At 37.0% G+C, this 26963-nt stretch overlaps 1 protein-coding gene across 1 annotated transcript; it reads right to left on the bottom strand.

Moving 5' to 3' along the window:
• Positions 1-1055: 1055 nt before the first annotated feature.
• Positions 1056-26549, bottom strand: capn2a (calpain 2, (m/II) large subunit a). The gene is made up of 21 exons (XM_067421043.1): positions 26126-26549; positions 25731-25800; positions 23787-23905; positions 23100-23233; positions 21912-22080; positions 21736-21819; positions 21492-21577; positions 18951-19019; positions 18702-18862; positions 17664-17833; positions 17543-17554; positions 16656-16867; positions 6399-6435; positions 5711-5776; positions 5344-5401; positions 5195-5259; positions 5039-5107; positions 4873-4951; positions 4387-4503; positions 2113-2171; positions 1056-2022 (listed from the first exon to the last, which is right to left on the bottom strand). The coding sequence occupies exons 1-21, from the start codon at positions 26360-26362 to the stop codon at positions 1999-2001; spliced, it is 2097 nt and encodes a 698-aa protein (XP_067277144.1). The 5' UTR covers positions 26363-26549; the 3' UTR covers positions 1056-1998.
• Between the last annotated feature and the right edge of the window lie 414 nt (positions 26550-26963).

The raw sequence follows: 26963 nt of genomic DNA, 5'->3' as shown, positions 1-26963 counted from the left end.
CTGTGCCAACCAACCCCGTTGCATGTGCCAACCTACCCCATACTGGGGGTGGTTGGCACAAGTGCACAACATGACTTTAATGATGAATAATTAAAAAAAGGAATCATTTGTGAACATCAAATGTATCTGTTGATTAGCTGAGATCTTAACCTTTCAGTTGTTACTGGTTAGACATTTTTAACATATAGCATGACTGAGAAATATTACAGAGAGTGAAAAGTGTGCCAACCAACCCCGCTCTCCTCTACTGGTCCGAATTGAAAGGGTCTGTCCCACTTAGTTAAGACTTGGACATTCCAAACTAAAATAAAAATAGCCTATAATTCTTTACATTATTATTTATTCCAGCAGCCTATAATTTCATCAGATGTTTCAAATATTAGGCAACAGTAACAACAAACATTTTTAAAGTTTAAATTATATGTCACTTTGATTTACACGTCATAAATATTAAAATGTATTTTCTAGTTTGCGAAGAAAAGTCGTGTTCAGCTGAGAACAAATGCTGACTTCACGTGCTATCGGAAATTTGATAATTCCGACTTCTGAAGTCGTGATTACGAGATCATTGCATTAACGTTTCAAAATGGGAGGGCGTTCATGTGAAATTACGAGAGCACGTGAAGGCGCCATAACAACAGCTACTCTAGCGATTTCTTGTAGGCCTGCATCAACAAATATCAGCACTGTCATTATATGTCACTTTATTATCCACCTTACACATAAATATATATATATTTTTAATGTATTTTATAGTTCGCGGAGAAAAAAAAAATCGCATTCTGCGGAGAAAGTAACTATGGCAGCAGCATCGACAAATAAGGTGTCATTATTATTTTTTAAAACTTTATTACAGAGTCACCCATCATAAATATTTGTTTAAAATGTATTTATAGTTGATTAAACTGACGGTGCTGTGTTACCAAAATACAATTTGGGACGCGCAAGGAAAACCTTGATTTTCGTGAAAATTATTGACAGAAATTCCCTGAAAATTAAATAAAAAATAAATGAACCCTTTAAAAGTAAATGAATCATTTGAACACTGGGATGAGTACATTATAGTAAACGATAACTTTATTTGTTTCTCTACAGCAACAAGGCTGCGTATTGTACTCATTTTTAAATTCCAAAAAAAAGAAATAACAATGCTTGCAAGGCAGCAAAAACAAAATTTGGTTTAAAAGCTTAAATCTTGAATTTCATTAAAAAGTATAAAGTTCACAAAAAGGCATGTTATATTAGCACTATAAATTATCTACAAACTAAAGTTTGAATAGAGTCTGTGCATTAAAAACACAAAAATCCAAATTACAGTTTTGTAGAATATAGTTTAATACCACCTGCACTGATTATCAATAGCAAATCATATTTCTTTGTCATGCTAATGTAGCTTTTTATTTAGTTATTTTTAAAATGGTCAATACCTAAAATATGCTCTATTCAAATTTCAATAGAAAATGGCAGAAAAAATTTGGTCAGTAATGTAAAAATGTTTTTAACATTTTCTCTAAAAATTTGAGCAGTGCTTGCTAGAAAAAAAAACAAGATAATAGGGTGTTGAGGGTCATTGCCAGAGTATTGCTATGTTGTTGCTTTCTGGCCGCTTCCAAGATTGACACAATAATCTGGTATCTATATATGGATCGCTCTTGGGATCTTATTTAACAGTTTTATCGTAGACCACGTGAAAACCATATATCTGATAAAGTATCTTAAAGTAATTGCACAATTCTCCTCAACAACCCACACAATTTGGTCAATCAATCACATACACAACAGCAGCAAAATGGCCTCCCAAAAAAACAGTGATGCCTTGCAAGCACCAAAATAAAAGGGAAAGTGCAATACAAACCTAACTATACTTGTATCTCTGTAGTACAATGGACACATTTACAAATTCCAGATGGTCCACTATACTAATTAAGCATTTATCTATATGATTGTTATCTGTGTAAGTTAACTAGCACAATACAAATACAATAATCCTCTGGCCCTTTAAATCATAGCAAATGTCAGCCACTGAAAGAAAGAAAAAGAACCATTTAAAACACTTAAACATAAAATGTATAAACACTAAGACATGCTATTAGATTGCAAGACATTGAGTACCTGGAAGAAGTCCAACTCAATGAACCCACTGTCGTCTACGTCGATCCTCTTGAACACTTCTAAAAAAAATAAAAAAAAAAATAAAAATTTTTTTTTGCTGTTGAAATTTAATTTATGTAAACAAACACTCAAAAATGTATATATATATATATATATATATATATATATATATATATATATATATATATATATATATATATATATATATATATATATATATATATATATATATATATATATATATATATATATATATATATATATATATTTGCTTCTGGACTACTGAAAACATACAAGGTGGTAATGACACAAAGACATTTTTCAGGTCTTTTTTATACAAAACTACTTAAAGTGCCCTTATTATGCAGTTTTTAGGCTCCTGGTTTTGTTTTGGAGGTCTCCTAGCTTTACAAGCATCAAAGGTCAAAAACACTTTTATTTTCTCAATATACATTGCACATCGCCTATTTTCTGGGGAGCCTACACTGCTCTGATTGGTCAAATGGTCCAGTCTGTTGTGATTGGTCTAACACTTACAGCACGTCGGAAACGGAACGCATATTACCGTGTCTAAATTTAAGCTCCAGAGGCTTCCTGAGCACTTAACATTGACATGAACAGTAACGAAAGCATCAGTTTAACAATGTCTTCTCAACATGTTGACAACATGAACCAAACTCTTCTAGGCCTCAGCGACTACAGGGTTTGACGGGCAGCCAATGAAGACCATATAGGCTGGCTTTATGTAAATTTGTGTATACCCACAAAAGTTTGTGCACGAAGTAAGGCCCAGATCAGACAGAATGCGTTTTTGCCAGGAGACGCACCTTTTTAAAATGGTTTTCTGTTGGCAGTGAGCATTTTGTACGCTATTGGTGCGCCACCGGGCGCCTCGTGTTTTTGTAGCAGTGCTCTTAGAGCCTGAAGTAGATAAAAATAAAATAATACTCTGAGCAGAAAAGCACCTGACGTCAGGAAAGTTAATAGGTGGTAAAGATTCGTACAGGCTGCTCTATAATTTGTTGCACCAGCTATCTCTTCAGTTAGTTTATCAAAGAATTTAATTAATGAGAGGCTAGTTTGTTATTCTTAGTAGCTTATATTTAGTTGTCTAATGTTTTGGAAATACTGGTTCAGTTCGGCCAACCACAAACGCCTTCTTTCCTCCGACAGTTTTTGCACTCTTCTACTTGATTTGTTATAACTTTTGGCAGTCTATAGTCTACAGTACAAATTTTTTCCTGTGCGACCAATTACTACAGCCCAAAACACGACAATAACTGACAATTTACAGCAGCAAAAATCAGCTAAATTTGTGAGTTCTGTTCGGTTCAGGCCCTGTCCACACGAAGCAAGCGCTTTCCCAATCCGATCTTTTTTTTCCCCTCGTTTCAAGAAATATCTGCGTCCACACGAGATTACAAAAACGGGCTAAAAACGATGTAGTTTGCATGCCAGGCCAGTGTGTGGCGCTGTAATTCTGCCACAGAAATACACTAAAAAACGGAGAAGAAGAGTTGTGGCTAGCAGGGGTATATGTCCATTTCTTTTACTGTCTATGGGGTATAGCAGTGTTTGGAGGTGAGGCAAAATCTCACAATAAAATAACAATAAATACATTTGCTACTTAACAGATGTGTTTTATTAATGCCTACACCTACCCCAACCCAAAACATACCCTTACAATAATGCAGATACGGTCATTAAATGACGCGATATTGATGTGCGCATGCCCAGTGTCCGTAGTTGTATCCCTTAACTCTTTCACCGTGCTGGACGTAGTGTGATGACATCACCGTTTCAGAAAATATACGGATTCGCTGTACACACTAAGACGGAAGATGATCGTTTTCAGATTTATCCGCTTTGGAACCCGGTTTTAAAAAATATCGGATGCATGCTTCTAAAACGCCGGATCCGTGTGGACGAAACGCTGATACGGTACAAAATTTATACGTATACAGCTAAACGCGTCTCCGTGTGGACGGGGCCTCAGTGGCCTTGTTTATGTTCAGTGCCACCAATATGACCAACTTCAGGATTGATGATGAGTCGTGAAAACACCCTTTAGGGGCACTTTAAAGTTTGACTTTAAATTTTCACGTTAAACAGATAACGAGACAATTCCGAAAGTATGTAGTAAAGCGATTTACAACTGCAATGTGGTCAACAAACCTCCAGTACTTTATAGCCATATAATAAAAAATGAAACAAATGAACACTCTAGACAATCAATCTCTCAAACAATCAGAACTAGGAATTCACGGCTCTTACTGAACATCATCTCCAGACGCATCACGCAGGACACAAAGTTATCGAAGTCGATAGTCATGTCTGCGTCTCCATAACGCGCAGCCAGATTCTGATGAATGCAGTCATTCAGAGAGAATCCTGGGAAATGATTACAAATAAATCAAGTTACTCTGATAAAATTTTCACTTGCTGCTTGCAAATACCTCCTATTATGGCTTTCAGGAATGTACTGACTGCAATGTCCCAGTTGAAAAAAGGTATGTTTTGAAGCCGCAAGCCGGGTAGCTGGTCCTGAGCTGGAGATAGTTTCCTAGAAACAGCTTAAGACCAGCACTTGACCAGCTTAAACCAGTTCATGACCAGCTTAAACCAGCTCAAACCGGCTGCCATGGTTCAAAACATACCTAACCAGCATATACTGTTTTTTTAACAGGGTTATTAAAATTCATTAAATCCTTCTTTGAAAATGTGTTTTGAAATGAAAGGTTTGAATGAAGGTCAATGTACCTGCTTCTTTCAAAGCCATTCGCATTTCTGGTGTACTCATGCAGCCGGACCCATCCATGTCATTCTTCTTATAAATGACCTAAAAAGGAATGAAGAGGATGTTACCCTGAGTTAACCCATGAGAAGCATATGAATGTAGCATTTTTGAGTTTTGAGACAAACTGACCAGATACTTTTGAATTTTCTTCCAAAGAGTGGCAAACTCAGATAACCCCAGTTTACCATTGCCACTATCCTGTACTAGAGTTAAGTCAAACACTCAGAAACACTAATGAATACAGCATCTTAACAACTGCCTATTGGACTATTTGTAAAAGGATACATCCATGAGGTTCACCATGACTCTACAAGTATCCATACTGAAACCATCTGTCTTTATATCGGTTCCTGTACAGAGAAGAAAAATGATTAACTAAATATCTTTATGAATATGTTTTTTTTTGTATAATAATGTACAAAGAAAACACTTACGTTTAGAAACTATTTTGTTTAAAATTGTTCGCAGCTCAATGGCAGAGATTTCCATGTCCTTAGGTAAGAGCAAACATTATTACATTTTTTACAATTTACATGTCAAGTAAAGTAATCCATGAGCATTAAGGCCCGTTCACACCAAGGATAACGATAACGTTTAAATGTATTTCTAAAAATCATTTTACATATAAAAGAATAGCAGAGTCCACACACCACAACTCTACGATAACGGCACAGAGGAATGATTTAAAGCGGCAGGCCACAAAACTGCAGTGCTGGTGTGGATGCTAATACAGTTATTGTTATGGATATCTTTATTTTTCTTGGTGGGAACGGGACATATGCAGGGTCTAAAATAACTCACGTCTCCAGCAAGTTTAGTAAACAGTCCCCTAAAGCCAGCATCGACCTCATCTTCAGACACTGTGTCCTGAGGAGACAGAAAAGAGGTTTATTGTTGATATTCACAGTAATAAATGGCAGTTTTATGATCCAAATTTTTTTTTTTTTTAATTATAGAAGGGACTTTTGGTTTGGGAAGCTTCCACTCAAAAATATATCATATTATAAAGTTGCAAAACGAATAATCCTTATCCATCAGTTTGACTGGATACGTTTTTATTTCTGATTTCAGAAGAATATTGTGACGCTAGGTATTTTAACAACAGTATCACAAGAGTATGTGGTAATAGCTCTTTTCAGGTGCTGCATTCTTTTACTCTAGATTTGATTGCATGTTACATAGAAAAGACATATATTACTAAAGTGATATTTAACACATCCGTAATATTGCTGTGGACCGAATCTAGTTTTTGTGGTAATTCATATTCTGTTGAAAGTAATTTGTTAACGCTTTAACACTTTTAAGTTTCATTTTCAATATTTGATGGCTAAAGGATGAGTAGAATAATGTCACTTTATTGTACCCAGTTTTTTCTTTCTTTGTTTGTTTTAAAAAAAATAGCTTATTGTGTTCATAGAGAGGACTGTTCACAGATTATCAGAAGGCGTCATGGGGGAGGTGGAGAGACGCAAAAGAAAATGGGACTTACATCTTCTATGTTTGCCTCTACAGGGTCATCACATTGTCTGGAGGAAATAAGAGATGGGGATGGTAGATAAACCTACTGGTGTATCATACAAAGGCAAATCAAATCAAATCACACACACACACACACACACACACACACGTCGTGTTTCCATGTTTTATGGGGACTTTCCATAGGCGTAATGGATTTCATACTGTGCAAACTGTACATCCTATCCCCCTACACTGCCCCTGCCCCTAAACCTACCCATCACAGGAAACATTCTGCATTTTTACTTTCTCAAAAAAACTCCTTCTGTGTGATTTATAAGATGTTTTCCTCATGGGGACCTAAAAATGTCCCCACAAGGACAAGGATTTCGGATATTGCCATCTTTGTGGGGACATTTTGTCCCCATAACGTAGGGATTACCAGGTCACACACACACACACACACACACACACACACACACACACACACACACACACACACACACACACACACACACACACACACACACACACACACACACACACACACACACACACATACACGTCTATATTACCAAGAGGGGACTATCACTCTACACTATCCAAGAGGGGACCTGTGTTTCTAGTCATTTTGAAGAAACAAAAATCACATACAAAATTTTCTTTTAAGGTCCTTATTCATAATATAATTTCAAATAAGCATTTTTTTATTTTTTTAAAAATATGCCAAGAGGGGACCTGAACGATGTCTACCTATCCAACAGGGGACCTTCATAGACTCTAATGGAGCTGTGTGTGTGTGTGACCGATGTCTACCTATCCAACAGGGGACCTCCATTAGTCTGCAGTGGAGCTGTGTGTGAATGTGAAGTGAGCTGGCAGTCAAGTCTGTCTTCATTTTATATATATATATATATATATATATATATGCATTTGGCATATATGCCATCTCCACCATTACATGTCTTTACAAATAAATAACATAAATGCAGTTAAGCTTCGTACAGACTATATAATGTGTCAAGTAATAATATGTCTTTTTATAATAACTGTGTTCTTTTGAATGTACTGAGAAGTGTTTATTTGTAACCTAAAATATACTTTAATACTTTAATTTATTTTGAAGCTTATTTTTAAATATATTTATTACACAGTCGCAATAAAGTTACAAGATGTAACATCAAGTAACACACTACACTTAGTTAGTCCACAAGTCTTCTTGTGTTTTAGTATTTTAGTCAACACATTAAAATAAGTTAACTTGTTTACTCAGGCATCTGGTATCACAATAGGCACACACACACACACACACAAACACAATATACCTTAGACATAATACCTAATACATTACAGAAAAGTCATTTCTTTAAGAAATTCATTCTCTGTTGTGTCTTCATAATTACAGTATATGATCAGTCCACATCTCTCATTTAAGATTATTGTCAGGTACACCAATGTATTTACATTATTGAATATTACAGGTCATTATTGAATAGTGATTACGTTACACACACACTGACTCAGGTCCCCTGTTAGATAGTAAATCACGACGCCTGTGTGTTTGCTGTGACATTTCTTATCATCATAAACACACTGCAAAGATTTAGAGTTTTTACAGCAATACCTGAGTTTAAAGGGTTAAATCAAGCAGAAATAGCTCTCTAATGTATTAATTGCAGGTCATTATTGAATAGTGATTACGTTACACACACACTGACTCAGGTCCCCTGTTAGATAGTAAATCACGACGCCTGTGTGTTTGCTGTGACATTTCTTATCATCATAAACACACTGCAAAGATTTAGAGTTTTTACAGCAATACCTGAGTTTAAAGGGTTAAATCAAGCAGAAATAGCTCTCTAATGTATTAATTGCAGGTCATTATTGAATAGTGATTATGTTACACACACACTGACTCAGGTCCCCTGTTAGATAGTAAATCACGACGCCTGTGTGTTTGCTGTGACATTTCTTATCATCACAAACACACTGTAAAGATTTAGAGTTTTTACAGCAATACCTGAGTTTAAAGGGTTAAATCAAGCAGAAATAGCTCTCTAATGTATTAATTGCAGGCCATTATTGAATAGTGATTATGTTACACACACACACTGACTCAGGTCCCCTGTTAGATAGTAAATCACGACGCCTGTGTGTTTGCTGTGTCATTTCTTATCATCACAAACACACTGCAAAGATTTAGAGTTTTTACAGCAATACCTGAGTTTAAAGGGTTAAATCAAGCAGAAATAGCTCTCTAATGTATTAATTGCAGGTCATTATTGAATAGTGATTACGTTACACACACACACTGACTCAGGTCCCCTGTTAGATAGTAAATCACGACGCCTGTGTGTTTGCTGTGACATTTCTTATCATCACAAACACACTGCAAAGATTTAGAGTTTTTACAGCAATACCTGAGTTTAAAGGGTTAAATCAAGCAGAAATAGCTCTCTAATGTATTAATTGCAGGTCATTATTGAATAATGAATACGTCACACACACTCACTCAGGTCCCCTGTTAGATAGTAAATAACGACGCCTGTGTGTTTGCTGTGACATTTCTTATCATCACAAACACACTGTAAAGATTTAGAGTTTTTACAGCAATACCTGAGTTTAAAGGGTTAAATCAAGCAGAGATAGCTCTCTAATGTATTAATTGCAGGTAATTATTGAATAGTGATTTACGTTACACACACACACTGACTCAGGTCCCCTGTTAGATAGTAAATCACGACGCCTGTGTGTTTGCTGTGTCATTTCTTATCATCACAAACACACTGCAAAGATTTAGAGTTTTTACAGCAATACCTGAGTTTAAAGGGTTAAATCAAGCAGAAATAGCTCTCTAATGTATTAATTGCAGGTAATTATTGAATAGTGACTACGGTACACACACACTGACTCAGGTCCCCTGTTAGATAGTAAATCACGACGCCTGTGTGTTTGCTGTGACATTTCTTATCATCACAAACACACTGTAAAGATTTAGAGTTTTTACAGCAATACCTGAGTTTAAAGGGTTAAATCAAGCAGAAATAGCTCTCTAATGTATTAATTGCAGGCCATTATTGAATAGTGATTACGTTACACACACACACTGACTCAGGTCCCCTGTTAGATAGTAAATCACGACACCTGTGTGTTTGCTGTGACATTTCTTATCATCACAAACACACTGCAAAGATTTTGATTTTTTACAGCAATACCTGAGTTTAAAGGGTTAAATCAAGCAGAAATAGCTCTCTAATGTATTAAATGCAGGTCATTAAATTGTGTCGTAAAATAACGGTAATCTACTGGCAGCTGTGGTTGCCAGCAATGTACTGTTAATTTACAGCCCTCTACTGTTTATATATAGCTCTCATTTTTTTACAGTATTTTACCGTAATAATACCATGAAAGGTAACTTTTCATTTGGAAAACTGATTGCTTCAAACAGTTCTCATTTTAAAACTAGTATTTATAGGTGTTTGTATCGTAAAACTTCCTTTGAGTCCTTTCACACTTGTAAGGTGTAGTAGTGAAATAATTTAGAAACATGACTTTAACTTCACTTTTTGCGGTTCATTGTGAGCAATAGCACACACGCATGTGATAAATTACTCAACAAACGGCTCATAACTGCATCAGCAAACACAGTCACTGCCGTTAAATAAAGCATCAGGCAGCATATCATCAATGTTTCTCTGCTCATCCTGGACTGAAGCACAGGCTCTACTCTTCAGCACAACGGTAACCCACAAAACTAATGAATTCAACTAAAACATCTCTTCTATATCATCTTGTGCAACAACACAAACACAGGTCATTTTAATATTTACTCTCCTTATCAGTTACTGACTTTGCACAACTTTTTTCTATTAACTTGCACTAATATTTCAGTGAAAATATCTTAAATCATCTGGTAAATTAGACTGTTATGTTTTACAGTATATTACTGTTTTTCCTTGATTTAACGGTAATCTACTGGCAGCTCTGGTTGCCAGTAAAGTGCCGTTTTTTTACAGAACTTTTCTGTAAATGAATTTACAGTTTCTTACTGTTAATTTACGGTTCCCTCTGTGGGTTTTTTCATCTAACCCCTTTAACCCTTTTAACCCCACAGCAAAATCTTCAGTTTTAAATCAACACTGAGGAGTGTACACACTACAGAGTGTTAGAGTAATTGAAGCATTGATGAAGTTCATGAGATAATTAAGAGATGAATTAAGTGATAACTGAGAACACCTGTTAACAAACATCACTGAAGGACAGAGAAACACAAGAACTACAACTGACTTCAGCCACAGCTTTAGATGAAATCAACTGAAGATAAAAGAAGACATTAAATCTCTGAAGATCTCAGCAGAGGATTAAACTACTCCACAAACAGCATTACCAGCTTCACACATTACTAACCAGACTGACTCTATTTCTGTCAGACGTCTACAGAAGCTCTTATTGGGAATTATCAGATCTTTAGGTGTTGATGTTTAATTGAAAATATTTGGTCACCCTTATCGTGATTAGTGTTTGCTTCAGTTGGGATCTTGGCCCTTGACTTTGTAATGATAGTCAGTCTGCTATAACTGTGTGTTTCGTAAACACATTTATTGTAGCAAAAAAAGCCAAGAAAAAAACCATGGTCAGAAATGATTGACTATGTTTTGCTATAATTGTAATAGGATGTTTAGCTTGTTAATCTTGTCCAGTGTTTCTTCCCCAAACAAGCCCATTCTTTTAAAAACACATATAAACTCTTATTTTACGTTATTAAACTGGGACCCTTCTGAAATTATTAACCACTGATTAGGAATTAGATATAATTTATAAAGTCATGAGTTCAAAAATTAGTTTGCTCTCTGCTGTCATTTAGACTCACATAGACATGAAGAATCAGCACATGAATCTCAACAATGGTGACAATCAATAAAAAAAACGAACAGATCAACTCTGAACATCACAAAACACTACTTAAAGTCAACACAACAACAGCACCAAAAATAAACGCAAATAATAAGAATTAAAGAAAATAACCAGGCTATTCAGCAGCATAATTTATTCGTGCCGCAATTGCATGCTGGGAGTTTTGAGTGTCACCACGGCTGAGATTCATACGCCGATTCTTGATGTCTGTGTGAGTCAGATTGATTCAGATGTTTTGACCACAAGCGTTCCCATGCTCTTCAAATTATCTGGTTGTTGCAATACTGATGTTATAAAACTGTAGGGTTCAAGTTCTGCAAAAAATAAAGCGTCAACTACATGTTTATAGATAAGACTACTAAATTATTAGTGAATTAAACCATTATTAAATAGTCAACATAACCAACTCATGTTTTTTTCTCAGCTTTGCTTGCTATAACACATGTATTGAAAACACACCATTACAGCAGCGAGAGAATAACTAATGTTATTGCGTCGATGTTCAAGAGCCCAACTAAAGCAAACACTGATCACCATAATGGTAACGTCAGAAGAACCAATAAAACATCATCTGTTAATTCTCAATAAGAGCTTCTGTAGACGTCTGACAGAAATAAAGTCAGTCTGGTTAGTAATGTGTGAAGCTGGTCATGCTGTTTGTGGAGTTGTTCAATCCTCTGATGAGATCTTCAGAGATTTAATGTCTTCTTTTATCTTCAGTTGATGAAATCATGTTTCTCTTTCCTTCAGTGATAACAGCAGGTGTTCATCAGTGTCTGAGTTCACTCTCTTCTTTCCTCTCTCTCTGTCGAGTGGTCTATATCAGTGAACTAGTGTAGGGAATAGTGAATAAGGGAAGAGGGAGTGAATTTGAACACAGCCTCTGAGTGTCGACTTTAAGCGTGTTAATTCACAGTATATTACTGTTGGCTATTTTCTCGAAAATGACAAATATTACCCAGAATGCATTGTTTTCTACAGTATATTACTGTTTTAATGGAAAACAGCAATTTACTGTCAAAATGTGGCCGTTTTTTTACAGCATTTTTTTACAGTGTAGTTAAAGTCTCTGGCACTCTCAAATTTGTCAAACAAATGTTGGTCACTTTTTCAAAACTCTTCACACAGTGATCACAACTTCAGTCTGTGCAAGCTAAACTGTGGATCATTGGCACTTGATTTGAGACATGAATTAAGTGTTTTGTTAGTTTTTGTGGATTTTGAATGTGAAATAACTGCTGTGAAGCAGAAAGTTGGTTTGGAGAACTGTGTGAAGGATTTTGAAAATGACCAAAGTATTGAGAAATGTGGCCTAGCGATTGTAAAAACTGTAATTTAGTTTAATTTGGCAGGGCAAATCCCAGCATCTTCTCTAGTTTATTTGAGAAGGGTTCTGCCACATTGGTAGTTTGAGCTCTATTGGCCTGTGGTTCACAAACTGGTTTTTCAAGTCTTCCCTTATTGAAATGTAAATTGTGAGTGGGGGGTTGTGGGAGTTGAGGAGAGAAACACACAGGCGTCGTGATTTACTATCTAACAGGGGACCTGAGTCAGTGTGTGTGTGTAACGTAATCACTATTCAATAATGACCTGCAATGAATACATTAGAGAGCTATTTCTGCTTGATTTAACCCTTTAAACTCAGGTATTGCTGTAAAACCTCTAAATCTTTGCAGTGTGTTTGTGATGATAAGAAATGTCACAGCAAACACACAGGCGTCGTGATTTACTATCTAACAGGGGACCTGAGTCAGTGTGTGTGTGTAACGTAATCACTATTCAATAATGACCTGCAATTAATACATTAGAGAGCTATTTCTGCTTGATTTAACCCTTTAAACTCAGGTATTGCTGTAAAACCTCTAAATCTTTGCAGTGTGTTTATGACAACAAGAAATGTCACAGCCATACACAGGCGTCGTGATTTACTATCTAACAGGGGACCTGAGTCAGTGTGTGTGTGTAACGTAATCACTATTCAATAATGACCTGCCATGAATACATTAGAGAACTATTTCTGCTTGATTTAACCCTTTAAACTCAGGTATTGCTGTAAAACCTCTAAATCTTTGCAGTGTGTTTATGACAACAAGAAATGTCACAGCCATACACAGGCGTCGTGATTTACTATCTAACAGGGGACCTGAGTCAGTGTGTGTGTGTAACGTAATCACTATTCAATAATGACCTGCCATGAATACATTAGAGAGCTATTTCTGCTTGATTTAACCCTTTAAACTCAGGTATTGCTGTAAAAACTCTAAATCTTTGCAGTGTGTTTGTGATGATAAGAAATGACACAGCAAACACACAGGCGTCGTGATTTACTATCTAACAGGGGACCTGAGTCAGTGTGTGTGTAACGTAATCACTATTCAATAATGACCTGCAATTAATACATTAGAGAGCTATTTCTGCTTGATTTAACCCTTTAAACTCAGGTATTGCTGTAAAAACTCTAAATCTTTACAGTGTGTTTGTGATGATAAGAAATGTCACAGCAAACACACAGGCGTCGTGATTTACTATCTAACAGGGGACCTGAGTCAGTGTGTGTGTGTAACGTAGTCACTATTCAATAATGACCTGCAATTAATACATTAGAGAGCTATTTCTGCTTGATTTAACCCTTTAAACTCAGGTATTGCTGTAAAACCTCTAAATCTTTGCAGTGTGTTTATGACAACAAGAAATGTCACAGCCATACACAGGCGTCGTGATTTACTATCTAACAGGGGACCTGAGTCAGTGTGTGTGTGTAACGTAGTCACTATTCAATAATGACCTGCAATTAATACATTAGAGAGCTATTTCTGCTTGATTTAACCCTTTAAACTCAGGTATTGCTGTAAAAACTCTAAATCTTTGCAGTGTGTTTGTGATGATAAGAAATGTCACAGCAAACACACAGGCGTCGTGATTTACTATCTAACAGGGGACCTGAGTCAGTGTGTGTGTGTAACGTAATCACTATTCAATAATGACCTGCAATTAATACATTAGAGAGCTATTTCTGCTTGATTTAACCCTTTAAACTCAGGTATTGCTGTAAAACCTCTAAATCTTTGCAGTGTGTTTATGACAACAAGAAATGTCACAGCCATACACAGGCGTCGTGATTTACTATCTAACAGGGGACCTGAGTCAGTGTGTGTGTGTAACGTAATCACTATTCAATAATGACCTGCCATGAATACATTAGAGAGCTATTTCTGCTTGATTTAACCCTTTAAACTCAGGTATTGCTGTAAAACCTCTAAATCTTTGCAGTGTGTTTATGACAACAAGAAATGTCACAGCCATACACAGGCGTCGTGATTTACTATCTAACAGGGGACCTGAGTCAGTGTGTGTGTGTAACGTAATCACTATTCAATAATGACCTGCCATGAATACATTAGAGAGCTATTTCTGCTTGATTTAACCCTTTAAACTCAGGTATTGCTGTAAAAACTCTAAATCTTTGCAGTGTGTTTGTGATGATAAGAAATGTCACAGCAAACACACAGGCGTCGTGATTTACTATCTAACAGGGGACCTGAGTCAGTGTGTGTGTAACGTAATCACTATTCAATAATGACCTGCAATTAATACATTAGAGAGCTATTTCTGCTTGATTTAACCCTTTAAACTCAGGTATTGCTGTAAAACCTCTAAATCTTTGCAGTGTGTTTGTGATTATAAGAAATGTCACAGCAAACACACAGGCGTCGTGATTTACTATCTAACAGGGGACCTGCATCATTTTGTTAAACATAAATGAATCAAAAGTGGTTAGTTTAAAAAGCTCATAAATGTATAAGGTGGTAAGATGGGCCTTTTTTATGGGCCAAAAGTCACACATTATTTTTACAAATACTTGGCTAAAATAAAATGTTTTTAATAATGTCTATGTTAACACTTGTTTAAAAGAACTTTAGATGCAAAGTTTGTCCCATTTACCATACCTTTTTTTTTATATAAATAAAATAATGCATTATTTTTCAATAATTATAGGCCACTGTCATTAAAATGTTATATATATACACAGAAACAAAAAATGTTTACAAAAGCATTGAATGAGATCCCTTAATAATTTAATAAAGTTTTACGGTCTGTCCACGGCCATGATGGATGGTATTTACTATATTTATTTGTAGAAACTGAGGACACACACATTTTGATGGCAGATGTATTTTTCTAATTACATCCTGGTTGTTTAGATTTTTTAATCGTTTTTTCTTGGATCCTGTAGTATTTAATTTTAAAGTAATGCAAAGTTTGAAACTAGTCAGGGTATTTAGTAAAGAGACATAATCTATATGATGTTTGTTCCTTTAGTAAGCAGCCTGTTAAACAGCAGCTCTAGAGTCAGAGGACAGCAGGCCATTCAAACAATAGAGGAGTGTGTGTGTGTGTGAACGACGTGTGTTTAAGGGCTATTGCAGTTCCTGCTCCAGCCTACAGGGGAGCTGCTGAGCATGGCCTTAAACACTCACACACTCTTAGGTCCCCTCTTGGTCAAAATTTTTAAAAATTCACCAGAGTGTTGTTTCTTGATTTTAACATGATTTAAACACACACACCTGTAGGTCCTTACTTGGTCAAACATTTAAAAAATCACCAGAGCATTTCTTTAGTGTTTTACTTCATTTTCACATGATTTAATGCATGACCAACAGGGGACTTGAAAAATGTCCCCTCTTGGCTCAGAGGTCCCCTGTTGGTGAGTGTGTAACGACGCCAAGGTCCCCTGTTAGATAGGTAGACAAGTACACACACACACACACACACACACACACACACACACACACACACACACACACACACACACACACACACACACACACACACACACACACACACACACACACACACACACACACACACACACACACACACACACACACACACACACACACACACACACACACACACACACACAATTCTTTCCATTGACTACAATAATTTCTAAAACTATAAAATCTTCATGACCTGGATTTGCTGTCATAGTTTGTGTAAATAAATAAATAAATAAATAAATAAATAAATAAATGTATTTATAATAAATAAATAAATGTATTTATAACAAATACATAAATAAATAAATAAATAAATAAATAAATAAATAAATAAATGTATTTATAATAAATAAATAAATGTATTTATAACAAATACATAAATAAATAAATAAATAAATAAATAAATTCAGAATTAAAAAAATAAAAAGATAATTGCACAAGTATTAACTGCAAGTTTTGTCATTTCTTGACAGGTTTCTCAAGATCACTTGTAATGTAATAGTTTTTGTTTGATCACATGTTGAAGACACTAACAGGATCTTATCAAGATGAGCTTATCAATAATTTTTGAATCAGTAAAACAAGAGAGTCCTTACTGCATCTCAGACTGTTTCTCGGAGAACACACGCACACAGAAGTCTCCGTTCTGGTGCGGTTCGAATGTGGAAGGGACGATGAGATATTCTCCAGGAGGAAGTTTAAAGCGGGTGCTGACCTCTCTCAGGTTGATAAAGGTCTCAGATCGAGCTTTCTGAGCGTGGGTCAGGAAATAGTTCTTATCCAGATGAACATCCTTTTGCCCATGGAACTGCAATGAGGTGATCAAGAACCAGAGGATGTTTACATTTTCTGAAGAAAATGTGCGGTTTTGCCTATGCTAACATCAATGCTATGCTGGGTGTTGTGGGTGGTTGCTAAGGCATTGCTATGTGGTTGCTCAGTGGTTATTATTGACTATAAAGAGTAATGAGTATAAAACACACACACACACACACACACACACACACACACATGTTGGTCTATGTGGTTTACAGGGACTCTCCATAGGCGTAATGGTTTTTATACCGTACAAACCGTACTTTCTATCCCCCTACACTGCCCCTGCCCCTAAACCTACCCATCACAGGAAACATGCTGCATTGTTTCTTTCTCAAAAAATCATCATTTAGTATGTTTTTAAGGCCATTTGAATTATGAGGACATTTGATATGTCCTCATAAACCACATTTATAGTGTAATACCAGTGTAATACCCATGTAGTTATACAAATTTGTGTCCTCATAAACCACATAAACAGGCTCACACACACACACACACACACACACACACACACACACACACACACACACACACACACACACACACACACACACACACACACACACACACACACACACACACACACACAAAAGTATACTGTTTATGTTAGTGCTCCACATCTTTATTTTCAAAAATCCTATTTGGGTTTTTCCATTGTGCTCACCTGTGAAGGCACCTAGAAAGAAAGCAAAAAAGAATGGATGTATAAACAGCGCCCTTCACAGGTTATGCCATAAACATTACAATAAAAATCACATAAAACATTTGTTTCTTAGCAACCTCACCTCATAGATGGCATAGCCAATGGTGTGCATGTCCTCTCCAGACTTCCTCATTTTGCGCCGGTTCTTCTGAATCAAGCCAATCACCAGACTGCAGCCTACTTCATTATCATCAGGATCATCATCTTCCTCCTCTAGTTTGATCTTAAACTGAGGATTCATCCAGAAGGTGTCTGTGGAAGACAAATAATTAAGATTACAGTACATATAATTTCTTAGGTTGCATATTTGGCATGGGTTTCTTTCCCTAGCAACCACCCTGAGTACCATAGCAACCAGATATCAACACCCTAGCAACCACCATGAGTACCCTAGGAACCGCATAGCAACACCCTAACATCCACCCTGTGTACCCTGGCAATTGCACAGAAACCTCCCAGAGTTCCATAGCAACCACATAGCAACACCCTAGCAACCACTCTTGAGTACCCTAGCAACCACATAGCAACACCCTGACCACTCCAGCACCATATCTTTAATTTTATCCACATCTATCTATCTATCTATCTATCTATCTATCTATCTATCTATCTATCTATCCATCCATCCATCCATCCATCCATCCATCCATCCATCCATCCATCCATCCATCCATCCATCCATCCATCCATCCATCCATCCATCCATCCATCCATCAAAACTGCTACATTTTTCCCAGGATTCTTTTATGAATACAAAGTTCAGTTGAACATCATTTATTTGAAATATATATATATTTTTTGTAAGAAAGTAAAAGCCTTTAATGAGACATTTAACCAAATGAATCCATCCTTGCAGAATAAAACCATTGATTTCTTTAAAAAAAAACTAAAAATAATAATAATAGTAATTAATTAAAAAACAAAAATCCAACACTGTGCTACTAGACATTTTCTAATCTGCCACTGACAGCTTCCATTAACTCCTTAAACTCATGGCATTGGTAGAGCCGATGTTTTATGCCATGTGCACTTAAAAAGATTGCAAATCTGTTTACTGCCAATGCCATTAGTGTTAGAGAAATTACTCTTCACCTTTAAGGTTAAACATAAACATGCTTACATGGATGGTTCCTGCAGCCACCAGCAGTAGAGCCTCTTCTCCAGGAGCCATCGAATTTACATGCACTCCAGTGTTTGACAGAGTCCGAGGACAGCGTGTCTGGTGTCAGAGTGCAGACCTCTAAGCGTGAATAATGCCTCACAAAATCTGAGAATGACATCCTGCACAAGTGCAAACAGGAAATGAATAACTGTGCCAAGTAAAGCTTTGGCGATGTGGTTACATAGTTTTAACTGCATTTGATTTTACCAGAACTCTCCGTCGTCTGCCTTCACATTCTCACGTTCAGATGGATCGACAGAGCTCCACTCAGAAGAGCTAAAATACAGGGTACATAGATATAATTATGTAAGAAGGTTAAGTAATATTTTCAATATGCTACTGTATAATGCGACAAATGCTCAATTTCAAGCTTATAAATTAATATAATAAAGACTTTAAAGGTGTTATGAACTTACAATTTTTTTATACTGTTGTCTGAGGTCAACTAATGACGTTCGTGCAGTTTTTACATTCAAAAACTAATAAATAATGGGCTATTTTCTACACTGGTTTGAGGTTCTCTCCTCAACGCTGGGTTTTGATGGGCGTGCCGCACTGGAGACTTGGAAGTAAACGCCCACGGCTAGGATTGGATAAGATTTGCATATTTAAAGAGCTTCAGTTCCCCTGTTCAGTTGAGTTCACATGAGGGAGGGATTGTTCTAAAAGCGGCAACCAGAATGATTCTCTCAATCACAGGGCTCATAAAAGTCTTCATCAAACAAACAGTGATTTATTTCTCATCCACCCGTGGAATATTATTTCATCCACCCGCGGAATATTGGAATATTATTTCTGTATTACATGGCCAGCCCGATCAGTGGATATAAGTGCAAACCACACACACACGCACACGCACACAGACACAGACACACACAGACACACAGACACACAGACACACACACACACACACACACACACACACACATGTTGGTCTATGTGGTTTACAGGGACTCTCCATAGGCGTAATGGTTTTTATACCGTACAAACCGTATTTTCTATCCCCTTACACTGCCCCTGCCCCTAAACCTACCCATCACAGGAAACATGCTGCATTTTTACTTTATCAAAAAAACATCATTTAGTATGTTTTTAAGGCCATTTGAATTATGAGGACATTTGATATGTCCTCATAAACCACATTTATAGTGTAATACCAGTGTAATACCCATGTAGTTATACAAATTTGTGTCCTCGTAAACCACATAAACAGGCTCACACACACACACACACACACACACACACATACATACACACACACACACAAACACACACACAGACACACACAAACACACGCACACACACGCACACACAAACAGACACACATACACAGACACACACAAACACACTCTCACACACACACACAGACACACACACACATACATACAAAAACACATGCACACACACACACGTACACACACACACACACACACACACACACACACACACACACACACACACGCGCACATGTCGTGTTTCCATGTTTTATGGGGACTTTCCATAGGCGTAATGGATTTCATACTGTACAAACTGGACATCCTATCCCCCTACACTGCCCCTGCCCCTAAACCTACCCATCACAGGAAACATTCTGCATTTTTACTTTCTCAAAAAAACTCCTTCTGTGTGATTTATAAGATGTTTTCCTCATGGGGACCTAAAAACATTTTGTCCCCATAACGTAGGGATTACCAGGTCGCACATACACACACACACACACACACACACACACACACACACACACACACACACACACACACACACACACACACACACACAAACACAAACACAAACACACACACACGCCCGCCCAGATCAAGAAAGGAATTATTTCAGTATTTGAGATTCACTGGCCTGCCACGGGCGTACGTTTTGGAATCCCGTCTGGAAAACACATAGCCCTGGGACTACTATTACATATAAAAAAGACGTTTTACTCACATAAGCTTGCCGCACCATTCCTGTCGGATCCAATTTAGAAAAACAAAAGAGATGGCTGACCGCACACTGAATCCAAAAAAGACTAAAAGTCTAAGAAACTATATCATTTTTATTTTTTCAATTGCATGGTGCAATAAAGTGCAAAGTGCAAGTGAGTTAAAAACAGAGGAGCATGAGCAAACGTTTCAGCAGGTTGCTATCCTCAGTGGCTCTACGCACCTGAAAGAAAAATAATCTTTCCTACTGAAGAGCGCAACAACCTTCTTGGATCCAGTTTAGAAGGCACAACATTGTGTTTTAATCTCAATATATCTGCAAATCCAGCACCTGAGACTTGTTTTCACATGATTCCGCAGTGAAATGAAGCGAACACACATACATGTCTTCTCCATGTCAGCTGGAACTTCATTAAAAATAAATGAAGTATCACACATTCCTAATATTATGATCCGAAGGAAGCTTGCTTCTTCGAACTTGCTATCTTCGTCGACATGTTTATTGCTGCTGGCTAGCGTGATCCCATGAGTCGGTGGGCGGGGCTACTGAATTACACGTGCTTATTATTTTGTAGAGGCGGTTTCATCGTGTGATGACGTCAAGATGAGCACAAGATCATTTTCTGGGCCTGGTGTCTATAAAAGCTTTTCTTTGACTAACAATGACGTTTTCAGCTCTGAAACTTAGAGGATATTCTTATATTTACCTTTTATATATCAAAAGCCCAAGGGAAAGTTGATTTCTCAATTCATCACCCCTTTAATAAATTAAGTTATTTTGAATTTTGTATTGTACTGTATAGGGTCTTACCTGTCACTCCAGGCCCCCGTCCATTCCACCTGACCCCAAGGATTACGAACTCTGACCAGCTTCTCCTTTCGACCTCGGTAAGTAACCTGACAAAATTGCACATACATTATACATTTACAGTTTAATTTTAGTATAAGCCTTCTTTCACTGAGAGAATGCACAGGAAATTGTCTAAATTTCATCTAATTCAAGGAATTAGAATTTAGTCTATTCCAAAAAAAAGAGAGACACTGAGACAAATAACCTCAGTTGCCCCAGTAAGAGAGTAAGCATGTCCTTTCACAAGCTTCTGATGAGTGATGGCCTCAGAGTCTGCTGCACTGGTGATCTGTAGGAACAAAGAACTGGTAATATAACAGGATTTTCATTTTAGGGTGAATTATTCCTATAACATCTTTAGGTGTGCCGAAGACTTCATACATCTATGGAGCATCCCAGCAGAGCTCCGGAGTCCAGGGCCTTCTTGATGATTTGAAACATGTTGGATGGTGCGCTTTTCAACTCGTATATTTCTGCAATCCCACCGGTGAAATCCTCAAAACCTTCAGTTGTGGAGCCTCCAGAAAGAGCCTCATAACATCCATTCACCCTGAATAAGAGAACACAGTGTCACTTTGAGGGCCAGTCGATGAATTGCAGTTAAAGTCACTTCCGTATTGGCTCCAAGAGAAAATTCTGGAGGTTGCCACTTGAGGCTACTATAAAGGAGGCCCTTGGTTTGCTATAGCCTCAGGGCCCTACGTGTTCTTAAGCCGGGCCTGTGTATGCATGACTTACTAGATCACTTAGCAAAGCTCTAACCACATATTCACCAAGTAGCTAAGTAATTAAACAAACACACAAATCTATATTCTTGAGCAATGAATTCAGATCGGAACATAGTTTTATTACAAGTAGTATAAAATTATCTTTGAACTTGCTATTTATCAAAAGCCCCTTTCACACAGTGCATTGATTCCATAAAATTGCCAGATAGCTAGAGTGCCTTCTTGGGAATGCAAAAACATCCTGCAATGCTAGTTTTTTGATTGAAAAAGAGAGAGAATTTGCAGATCCTAACACGTCTCATCAACGTCATGTGTCTTTAGGGCATCTTTACAGGATGTGTGTGAACACACACACAGATTCCAGAAAATCACTGGCAGAGTGAATTTAACCAAAAACAAATGATCCAGGGACACATTATCCGTGTCTTTTCTGGAATCTCTGTGAAAGGGGCTAACCATTTTCAACATTGAGAATAATAAGCAGTAAATCAGCATATCAGAATGATTTCTGAAGATCATCTGACGCTGAAGACATGGGGAATTATGCTGAAAGCAGCTTTGCATCACATGAATAAATGTAATAATAATTAAAAAAAAAACATTAACTTTGAAAATATTCAAACAGAAATTTTAAAAAACAGTATTAATGTTTTTATTGTATTTTTGGCAAATAAATGCCTTGGTGAGCATAAAATACTTTTAAAATAATTATTCTAAAAATTATATATTTTTAATCATTTTAATAGACTACTTAAAAACTGAAAAGCTAGACTGCAATTGTGACTGTTATGACGCAAGAGAAACATGCCAAACCCAACAAAGGGAAGATTATATGACTCACTTTGCATAGGCCTTCTCCAGCAGGGCGCTCCAGAACTCAGAGCCTGTGGCGGAATGAACAAACAGCAGTTCTCCATCTCTAGTGGGCAATCGATCATCTACCACCACATCCACCCATTCCCCATACTGCCACAACTGCAACCATCAAAACAAATGTACTTAAATTATGGAGGAATCACAGCAGATGAGAATTAAAATACAACCTCATAACACAGAATCAAGAGCCAAAGCACCGCCTCACAAAGTCCTGTGAATCATCACTGGCATCCCTTACAGTTAAATGCTTAAATATAATTAAACTCAGTCGCATAGCAAAAAGTGGAATATAAAAATACAGCAAGCCTGAGCACACAGAGGAACTTTGCACTTCCTCTGGGATCAATGCTGTCCGTCTATATGAGTCAGTTTGACTTCCTGCCCTGACAAAAACATTCCACCATTCCAACCCATAAAACCGAGCCAATCTAGTCTCTGTTAAAGAGAGATCATTATTTATTCAACATATCTGCCTAGCAACCAGCTAGAACACACCTAGCAACACCCAAGCAACATTCCAGAAAACTATAGCAAATATTTAGCAATCACTCAACACCTTATCGACATCCCAGCGAGGCTTAATTCCTTAAAACTTCATCGGGTCTTATCTTTAAGTTCAACTTCAACACACTTTCATGTTTACTTTGTTTACCTGAAAGTGGAAAATCCCAGCATAGTCTTGCCCAAAGCCCTGGTTGGATGGTACGACACGAGCCAGAACATCTTCATTGAGGGTTAGTGACGCAATGGCCGCTAAGAGCCAGCAATCACCTGCAGAAAGAAAACTTAGTTGTAGTTATGAAGGTTTTACAAACTTTACCAAAATGAACAGCTGCACAGGTATTATAAATCTTAAGGGGATAGTTCACCCAAAAAGGGAAATTGTCATTTACTCACCCTCATGTTGGTCTAAACCTGTATGCATTTCTTTCTTATGCTGAACACAAAAGAAGATACTTTGAAGAATGTCGGTAACCAAACAGTTGACTTCCATAGTATTTTTTCCCCATACTATGGACGTCAATGGAGCCCATCAGCTGTTGGTTACCCAGTCTTTGATCATATTTTGAGTTCATAAAAGTTTGGAACAACTTGAGGCTGAGTAAATGATGAGTTTTTTTTATTTTTGGGTGAATTATCCGTTTAATACTCATAAGGAAACTTTCTACCAATGCAAAAATGTAATGTGTCATGAGTAAAAGCATTTCAAAAAACCCTAATGAATTAAAGTTCATTGTAAACTACATAAATTAAAATGTATCCTTTTCTGTTTCACAGAAGAGAGAACGCCAGGGGTTTTTGAATGACATGAGGGTAAGTAAATGGTGACAGGGTTTTTATGTTTGTGGTGATCTATCCCTTTAAGACTTTACTTCCCACATGCTCAATTACAAGCACTGAGATTCTATCCTCCAGCGGTTTGTTGTAGGCCTACACACTTATTACTGCCTAAATATCCTTAGCATTCCACAACCTTCACAAAGACAACTCAGTTTAGCTGGTTGCCTCTAAATAAATCACCTTTCAGTTTCTTCACAAACATGTTAGCTGATTAGGCCTCAAAATGCCTTTAACTCGCTGGGCTAAAAAAACGGTTTCCTCTTCCGTTGTATGAATCATCATTCATACAGCTATGACAATATGTTCCTAGTGATACCACCATGTAAAACAACACTGAAAGTGTTACTGTAGTAACAGTCAAACTAACACGCTTTATGGTGTGTGTTGAAACTACTATTTCCTATTCTTAAAGAATGAAACTAGGGCTATGCATTTCATTCCATGCAATAATTTACGACTCTTTGGAGTGTTTGTTTTTTGTTTTTTTGTTTTTACATGTCCCTTCAATCAAATATGTATATAATGAGATAACTCAAACTGACCAAACTATCAAAAAAATTAAATAAAAAGTAATAAAAACCTGAAATCACAATAGTTTATTTTGTAAAGAAACTGATATCCAGCCAAATACACAAAAATGGTAACTAATTCAAGTAAAGTCAATAAAATGTGTCTATAAAACAACTTTTCATCCACAGTTTATTATAATCATGTTTTAAAAAAATGCAAAAAAGATTAAAATTAAAAAAATGTGTGCACCTACTACAAGCATATACAGAGCCAGATATACATAAGGAGCCTTGTGAGGCAAGGATTGCAAAAATCGCTCCGTGTTATGCAATGGTGTGTATCACACTCCGCTTTATGGACACAGACTGAATATTTCTCCATATGCTCAACATTCATTGCAAGTAAAACAAAAACAAACAGAGGAACTGAAATCAGCAATGCCTAAGATTTCACCCAAAAAGTACACAAAGACTCCTCTGATGTCTGAGTAACTTTACTGGGTCTCACAGCAGAGCAATACTAAATGGGAACAGAATACTCAGAGACAGTGGGTGTGTTTCTAAAAATGTTTCCACATGTTTAGATGGGAATTCCCTAATATTTAATAAATATAAGACGGTTCCAACTCCAAGATAGCTGCACAAAATACAATACACATTTAGTCGAACTTACATGTTCCTGGTAATTCCTCATAATGAACACCTTTTGGACTGTTATATTGTACACAGCAGGGGTGTTTACTTACCTAAACCTCCTTGGCAAATATCTGTTCTTGTAGCTCCTCCAACAATAAACTCAGGGCTGGAGGTCAGTTCCTGCATAAAAAGTGCAAAAGCATTGACATGAAGTTTTCCAAAAAAAATTTAGCATTTAAAATGTTAAATATTTTCCATTCAAATAGTTATGAGATGAGTCATGTGTTGGCAGACATTACTTTTTAAGAAAGAAAAGAAAGAATTTTCATAGATAGATAGATAGATAGATAGATAGATAGATAGATAGATAGATAGATAGATAGATAGATAGATAGATAGATAGATAGATAGATAGATAGATAGATAGATAGATAGATAGATCATTTTCCTTGGTATATGATGCATTATGGTAAAACTACATTCATGTGTATTGGCAGGAACTCACCCCAGGTCTTTTCCACACCACACCTCTGGTTTTTGACGACCGTGGACCGAGTTCGTTGAAGCCCAGAGATTCGGGAGCGGCTGGGAACGTTACATCACAAAACAGATCCCCGCGGCTCAGACACTCACTTCTCAGACTCTCAAAGTTCTGGTTCAGGTACTTCACGGCATTGGTGTTCGTCCCAAAGCCAGCCGCCAGGGCTCTCTTCTTGGCGAGTGTGGATGCCACGCCAGACATTTTTCTAACTTTCCCCCCTGTGTTTCTCTGCAGCTGTAAAGTGCGACAGTGAAATATTTCTGCTCGTACGCCTTCACCCACTCCTCCTTCTAGGACAGGCGTGGTCCTAAGCCTGTAATTTTAGGGGCCGTTCACACGGCACGCAAAGGGCGATTTCTGCGTTCTTTTGGCGTTCCAAAACAACTGGACCCAGCTGAAAAATGAGCAGCGGTTTTACAAAACTGAGCGTTTCCACGCGTTTATAGAGGAAGTGTTCTTGCATTTCATCTGCAACTTCTTTTAATAGGCCTACCGTTACCTCAGACCGCCTAATACTAAAGAGATTTACATAAAACAGGAGTCGCGTAAAGCTACATAACATGTTTTGAATAGTAACAGTATTCAGGGTGAATTGGGACAATTTTTGCCATTGAGGTGACTTGGAAAAACGGTCCCAATCGATCTGAATTCACCTCGTGTTATAAATAGTTATATACAAAATTAAATAAATGTTAAATGGGTCAATGACGAATTAGGTTTTCAAGATCATTTTTTTTTTAAGCAAAACAGTTTTAAAATGCAGAAAATGTCAGGTGGTGCGACCATATATTAATTTAAATAA

The sequence above is a fragment of the Pseudorasbora parva genome, chromosome 17 (assembly GCF_024679245.1).
Source record: "Pseudorasbora parva isolate DD20220531a chromosome 17, ASM2467924v1, whole genome shotgun sequence".
NCBI classification, from domain to species: domain Eukaryota; kingdom Metazoa; phylum Chordata; class Actinopteri; order Cypriniformes; family Gobionidae; genus Pseudorasbora; species Pseudorasbora parva.
This window is presented reverse-complemented; position numbering and strand designations above follow the sequence as displayed.

Coding starts and splice junctions, on each gene's coding strand:
- capn2a (XM_067421043.1), bottom strand. CDS start 26,362: ATGTCTGGCGTGGCATCCACACTCGCCAAGAAGAGAGCCCTGGCGGCT. Junction 5,402..5,710: donor TTACTAAACTTGCTGGAGAC/GTGAGTTATTTT, acceptor CTCTTACCTAAG/GACATGGAAATCTCTGCCAT. Junction 5,260..5,343: donor AAACAAAATAGTTTCTAAAC/GTAAGTGTTTTC, acceptor TTCTCTGTACAG/GAACCGATATAAAGACAGAT.